Raw genomic sequence first — 7,743 nt, 5'->3', positions numbered from 1 at the left:
GTGTTCGGTACCGCTGGCCCAGTAACTTGTTTCTATGCTAGGGTACGCACACAGTGAAAGCAGGTTTGCCCGCGCGGGCAACCTGCTCCAACCTGCCACAAGAATGAACATAGGATAATAATGTAAGTGTTCACAGTGAAAACCTGTACGAATAAGCTTCTGTATTCTATGGTTTCAGGCGCCAGCCTCAGCAGGTAACCAGCACGCTGGCAACCTGCTATCACTGTGTACATACCCCTACACACTACTTACAATTTCGCGGTTAATTAATTCATCAGATGTTGTAACTCACCCCGTGCTGCGGTGTCCACCAGTGATCATTCTCTCGACGCACTCACGGAGATGACGCGGGGGATCTCACCCTGCTGCGACTCCAAGCTTTTAGAGGAACCAAAATCTCTCCAAGTTGAAAACCATGGGGTTTTTTCCACCGTTAGTGGGGTTTTTCTTCAATTATGGAGTATCCACCGTATTATTATGAATGAATGCATGAATGAACCAAATTCGCACTTATGGCCTTGCGAGGAAAGATCAAGATACAGTTAAAGTATTGCTGTCTTCAAACTTAGTACTTCGGTATATTATATTTTAGGGTTTTATGAATAGTACCATCAGTCCGTTGAAGTTGCTATTCTTATCTACTTTGTATTTTAGTTCAACCCTTTGTTGTGAAGTAAAGCCGTTATAATTCATTATTTTCTCTCGTTCTATTATTTAATTTGAAAGTTCAAATTCGTGTTTGTTCATTGACGTGACGGCTACGTAAGTGAACCCAGCAAGAGTTCAGGTCCGAGTTATGAAGCGACAATTCGTATTGTTTTCAAAAAGAATATTACATCAGTTGCTGAATATTGTTAAATTTCATTACAAATTAGTGCATATGATGCCATGTGGCCACCTTTAATTGAAAAGGCCTCTCTTCAACCAAACAGGAAGGGTCCAATCTTGAGTAATATGATTATTTCTAGTAGAAAATAATGTAAACTATTTAGCCGTCAATCAAATTCCAGTACTTATCCTCTAAGTCTAAGTGGTCGCAAGCAAAAGGAAAAATAAATAAAAAAAACTCATTTTTAAAAACCACGTTTTTCTGGTGTTTGAAAAAACAACCTAAAACTAAAAACAATGAAATAAAAAAAATAAAAAACTTTTAAAAACCACCATTTCTTAACAGACAAAAAAGAAAAACATTAACTCCTACATAACATTACATAACATTCTACATAACTTTAATGTTATGTAAGAGTTAATGTTGTTCGTTTTTATTCGTTAAGAAAACGTGTTTTTAAAGTTTTTTTTATTTGTTTATTTCATTGTTTTTAGTTTTGTAACCACCAAAAAAACATGGTTTTTAAAAAAAAATTTTTATATTTATTTATTNGTGTCAAAAGCCGTGAAGATGCCCGGCTGCGTTACGCTCGGGAAGGTATATGAATCGCACTGTGGACTTGGGCTATGCTGACCTCTAGCTATCCACCCATTTTATAGCTGTATCGTCCGTGGTTTTAATTTCCGGTATATGTATCAACCTATCAACAACTAGACATCAACAAATCTTGATGCATTGCGATTATAACTTTAATTATGAATTGATTAAAAAAATGTTCTACCGGGATAATACTGAATACAAACAATATAATTGCATCCTTCTTCAATTTAGAACTTACATAAAAAAGGCCTTTAAAAGTTAAGACAAAAGTCTGTATATTATTTTCTGCTGCCAGTTTCTGATCTGAGGAGAAAGCGACTGCGGAAATTTTTGAACATTCGGCACTACAAAGAGGTTGGATGCACGCGTTACGGTTGATCAAATACCATGAATATTATTACAAANAGACAGGCATGTGAGCCAGCTTATGATTGGCTGAGAGCCGGAGTGTTTTGAAAGTACGCCTTTAGCTAAGTCGTTCGTACGAAAGTTATGAAGGTGCCAAAAGTCGCTGATCGTACGCTAGACGTATCTTCTTGAGCTTAAGTTCAAGAAGTTACGTCCAATTAGCAATGTTTGAAAGTACCTGCCCAGGTAGTTAAGAATCGGCGACAGGCCAACAGGATCTTATCTACGCTGAAAACTTTACATTAATTAATAATAAATTTGCACTCCATCAGACTCAACTGATTTTAACAACGGCTACTGGTTAGGCGCGACCAATGGAACGCTCACCAATGTTTGGCAGTGGAGTGACGGAGCGGCCGTGCAAATGGGTGCTCCGTACTGGGCCACCGTGAGTTTATACATGTTTTTTCTGTACATGATACAACATATTTGCTAAAATGAAGCTTATTTATTATTACATTTTAAATGGATGAAGCTCAGCTAAGTCACGACTAGATGCAATAGGGTTGAACAATATAATATGACAAACAGTATTATAATGTTGAGGTGAACTTAATTAGAATTAACTGAAAACAGAATGTGAAGTTCTGAGCGTCTCTTACAAAAAAGTCAATCTTAATTCTCATGTTAGAAATAACATTGATTTGCAGTCTTAATTCCATGAAGATTTAGTTGACAAATAGTTATTATAACTCATCTTATGATAGTGTTTGATTCGACCTACCCAAATAAAAATTATTGGTAGAGTATCGATGACTATTGGTGGCTATTGGTGGAAATTATAAGTGGAGAACACCGATGGCGCATCGATGGCGTGTCCGGCCTATGTTCCACCTATATCCTGCTGATGGCGACCTTAACTTAAAATCCTTCTTCCACCAATAATTTTCCCATTTTCGCCGATAGCTAATCGATGAGCCGTCTATGACCACCACTCGAATTAGGTCAATAAAAATTTTCCGTTAGTTCCAAATCCAATGCCTGTACATTCTCACATTGCTCGACATTCCTTCCAAATAGAATAAAACATTTTAAGGATTACGTATACACATCAAGCATGGCGGCACAAGCAACAATGTTGGAAATGTAGCAGGAAGAAATAATCACAGCGCCATGTACAAAACTCGTGTGAAATCGCCTTGGAGAAAAGTCCCTGCCTGCCTGTATTGAAATTTTTAATTTCATCAATTATTATGATTAAATGCCACTACTATGCTGATTAGATGCTTCCATTAAACACTGTTTACTCGAACACGTTATTATGTTCCAGAAATAGCAGCTGAAAAAATTCCGTTTATTATCTGTTGAAGTTTATTTATTTGAAAATTATATCATTTTTCAAAAAGTGAAATTCTGAAAGATTTTCGACGGAAAAATTTTTGTGGAAAATAAAGAATGTTTAGATGATGGAATCGACATCACTCGACTTTGAAATGTCAGGGGTGATATTCTTTCAACAATCCGCACCGATGTTTTTCATTACCCTAGTATATGGATAATCTTTCACGTAGGAATGACGCTGAGACCACATTATTGTATATATAAACTTGAAATCAAAATAATTATGTGACGAGATAAGCAAATTTCTCATAAGTAGATAAATTACAATATTAATCTCAGTCTATAGAGAACTGCTTTGTATCTTTCAGCTTAAGGAGGATATTTTTTCCGAAAATAACAGAGTTTTTGACAAGCAATCTGACCGGAACACATTTTACAAGCAAGACGTAGCAAGGAACGTTTCGCCACATATAATGTAACATGCCTATACCTATAACCATATAGTGCACCACCCTTGATTATTATTTGGGTAGTTGGGAATCTTTATTGAGTGATGACAATCAGTAGTTGGCGCAAGAAATATTACAGCTGAACAACTTATTGCATTGAGTGCTTCATGTGATTACAATTGATCGAAAAACTTTCAACAGCTCCCTCTAATTAGATTTATCCCTCAGAACACTGGAGAGAATTTAGCAACAGAACCTAACGGTGGAACGAGTGAGAACTGTGCTTATATAAGTGGTTCCTATGGCTGGTTATTCCGAGACGGCGGATGTACGTCCGTTTTATATCCTCTGTGCTTAAGACCTTCAGTAGATGGTGAGTTACTCTTTTTTTCGAAGCCTTGGAAGGTAACCTGGACAGAAAAGTGGAAAGAGTAAACACTTTGTGGAGGAATTCGTTCTAAGATTTTGAATATCTTATGCAGTCAACTGCCAAATTAATCCCCTTGAAAGAATTTTACGAACAAACTGCATTATTAAGTAGTAGAGTTTGTACGTAACTTTGACTCTACTGTTTAATTTTCAGGAGTTAGCTCTCAATAGGTATTAGGTTGATATCTTTGAAAATTTTACGGCACAAAAGTGAAACAATTCAATAGATGCTCGAAGAATATAAAAAAGAAGAAAGAAGGTAACCATAATGAAGGAGAGTTAAAAAACTTACATCTATCCAGCTCACTCAAAAATATTAGGTGAGGGTATCATCTCTGTGCAGTCTACGTGTTTACTTCTGAATTTTTATCGTTTTATCTTGCTTGATTTCATTCTGATGTTATCGCGACATGGCACATATTGAACTTGAGGCTTGCATCAATAAATATTTACTGACATCCACACCTTGTACCTGAGGGTTCCATGAACATTGCTTATTGTACATACAATGATTACGTTTATAGTTGCATGGCAATATATATAGTTCCGGTATTAAATTAAAGTATGAATTGATGAATGTTCCAGGTATACGGGATGTAGGATCTTGAAATAAATTAGGTAGAGTCAGATTTAACGCACGAACGGCAGGATCCAAGGCAAAGCAGAGCTAATCTTTCATGCAATGGCTTCCTGAGCTAATATCCAGCTTCCAGGAATGAATAATCTAATATCTTTCATTCATTCAATATTTAACATCATGGATATGTGTTCTACTGCAGGTCTCTGTCAGCATCCTTTTGTTTTGGTTGGCACTCAATGTGTTCACATAATTACCGAATACTACGTCTGGCACGAGGCTCGCACCCAGTGTGGACTGGTCGGTGGGGATCTGTTTGTTGTAGACGACTGCGATCAGTACCACAAGGTTGCCCTCTACCTCGATGAACAAGGTAACCGTTTGAAAAGTTCTATATTATCTTTTAAAATAAACTGTGCATATCAAACCCTAATGATGCTTGTGCGGTTAAATTAAATTAATACAACTAAGACCACAGCTGTGAAGTTGAGGTTTAATACGCGAATAATGTAGACCTGCACACCTTAGGTTAAAATGGAGGTAATTGACACCATGATTAATTTCTATTTACCCCCAACAGCCTAACGCCTCCAGGAAGTGGTTAACTCTGGAAAACTTCCCTTTCTTAATTTAGTGACATTTATATCATGAGTGACAGGGAAGCAGCAGCAGTTTCATTCAGAATAATATTTCGAAACTCAATTCCTTATCCCTTACATTTTTTATCTCTTTTCTGTAAAAGGTAACTCATACTACTGGATCGGGGGCTCAGATAGGGCCGTGGAAGGGCAATGGCGCTGGGTTGACGGTTCGCCGATGACTACGCGGCTGCCTTATTGGGGAACTGTAAGCATACTGACTCGTAAATATTTAAAAGAAGTGCACGAACGAAAATAAACAGCCTGCAGATGCAGAAATGCGTTGTCATATTAGATTTTAAAAACAATAGATATTAAATGTTATCTATCGAAGCTAGATGCAGGTTATATAATCATTACATGATAGTGGCATTGTCAAGTAATTTACCTAGCGTACTTTTGGGCATTGAATTCGCCTCTCAGCTAGGTTTATATGTAAATGAAATAAATTCATCTTGAGTTCCAGAATTAACTGCAAAGATAATTTCCTGTCATCCCATGGACAAGATTTCGCGAATTTCTTTGTCTTGTTCAAGCAGCTACAAACCAAACTTAATGTATCAATAACTTTTTTTTCATGGAAAATCTCTTCTGTTCCTGGTTGACATCGAAAAAAAAGGATTATGCACGGCATGATTTCATATGCTCAACTCACTAATTTTTAACTGAAACACTAATATTTGTATACTTATAAACACTTGATATTAAAAGGTACTTTCCTTGACTGTAGATATCTGAAAACAATTAACTATCTATAGAAGAATACGTTTTACTGAGCATTGTGTCTTCAGTAAGATAAATTCTGAAAATTGGATCAGTGAGGTAAATTGAAGTAAATGCTTTTCAATTAAAATTGCCAAGCAATGTACATAACGACTTTATCGCAAACTTTTGACAAAACCAAATTTTGAAACCAAATTAAATTCAGTTAGAAATGCATTGTAAAAAATACAGTATATATATAAGAAAATGAAAACCTGGGATGGATTAAAGTCATTTAGGTAATACGAAACTTTGAAGAATCCAGGATCATAAAATATTTATGAAATACTGTCATTCAAATAATTTATATTATATTTTCGGCTTCACATCATTGATGTAACAAAAATAATAGAAAATGTTTGCTTTATTTTTGCGCAGACTGCATTTGGGAATCTAGAACCCGACAATCCTGGCGAACAGAACTGCCTGGAGCTGAACTGCGCGTGGATGTACCGCTTCAGCAGCGCGTGGTGCAGTGATGCAAGACGTGTGATCTGTGAGGCAGACCCCATCTAGAGGAGTGCTGTTCATGCCCCATCTAGAGGAGTGCTGTTCATGCCCCATCTAGAGGAGTGCTGTTCATGTGCCATGAATATGTCATGTTATTGAATACAAAATTTTTTTTACGAAATTCTTGCACAAAATTATAAATAATAACATCAGGTCCTTCAGCTATGATCCGTTACAATAAACCTACGGCCAGACTGACCGTGAGACATCATATATATCAGCGAGACACGACGGTTATGAAGAACAGCGACCGCCGGGACGCGCGGCTACAGCTGCGGTACGGCCACTTGAAATACGGCTGCAAACGCGCGCGTGAGTTACGGTCGTTGCGGGGGTCGTACCATTCTACGGGAGCGTTCTACGGTTCAACGTTTTCTGGTACAAGTAGAAGATTTTAGTGGTGTTAACTGATAGATTCTCAATTTTGATCGTGTTCAGATTACTTTTTCATGCACTAGAGATTTTTGTCAACGTAAGATGTAATCTTGTATTTCCCAATTTAATATGAAATGTACCAGTGTTTCATTGCAACCCTCTCTTTGTAAGATTTTTGCCATAAACCTATTTCATAAGAGAACTGACATACGCGACACTACGGAAACCAACCTGACAGAATTAAAGCAATTGACGATGGAGCGATAAATACATGATATACGGTCAATATCCATGGACGTTGAGGAAAACCCATTCCATTTTTCATTTCCTATTTAAGGAGTGACATGAGCCTTTGTTCAATTTGGCTCTTCTTGAAGGAAGTATTTTGGCATTTGAAAGTTAAAAAATTACACCGTAATTCACCGTATCATTAAATAAAATGTTTGGAGTCCAGCTCCATCGTCGATTAGAAATTTCTAGAATAAATGTACTATCAGTTGTTTGAACGATTGAAAAAAGGTAAAAATTAAATTTACTGGTAAACGGCAATGAAAACAACATGAAAAATCTGTCCATTATAAATTTCAAGCGGACGAAAGCTATAAAGGCTGTATTCAAACTAGACATCTTTTTGAAAATATACAAGGATTCTAAAAATCGTATTCGGAAGAATTAGAGGTGGAAACTAAAATCTTAGTCACTATAGAATATTGGCAAGTCACACGTACGATGGGCGTGACTGCCGCGTGAGTGCGCACTGCGCACAGCTCAATGAGGTTGGACGCGCTGCTATAGAGGCCAGTTCTACAACTACTCCCTTTATGCTCAGCTTTCCTGGAATAAAGATTGCGTGCTACCTACACGTTAACAAAAGGCAAGAATATT

The 7,743-nt window shown here is 37.0% G+C and overlaps 1 protein-coding gene across 1 annotated transcript; it reads left to right on the top strand.

Moving 5' to 3' along the window:
* The first annotated feature begins 1,816 nt into the window (after positions 1-1,816).
* On the top strand, positions 1,817-6,532 carry LOC108667152 (macrophage mannose receptor 1-like). The gene is made up of 6 exons (XM_018154142.1): positions 1,817-1,844; positions 2,110-2,225; positions 3,796-3,940; positions 4,776-4,946; positions 5,316-5,419; positions 6,352-6,532. Exons 1-6 carry the CDS (start codon positions 1,817-1,819, stop codon positions 6,487-6,489), a joined length of 702 nt encoding a protein of 233 aa, XP_018009631.1. The 3' UTR covers positions 6,490-6,532.
* The last annotated feature ends 1,211 nt before the right edge of the window (positions 6,533-7,743 follow it).

Source organism: Hyalella azteca, unplaced genomic scaffold (assembly GCF_000764305.2).
Source record: "Hyalella azteca isolate HAZT.00-mixed unplaced genomic scaffold, Hazt_2.0.2 contig862, whole genome shotgun sequence".
Classification (NCBI taxonomy): domain Eukaryota; kingdom Metazoa; phylum Arthropoda; class Malacostraca; order Amphipoda; family Hyalellidae; genus Hyalella; species Hyalella azteca.
This window is presented reverse-complemented; position numbering and strand designations above follow the sequence as displayed.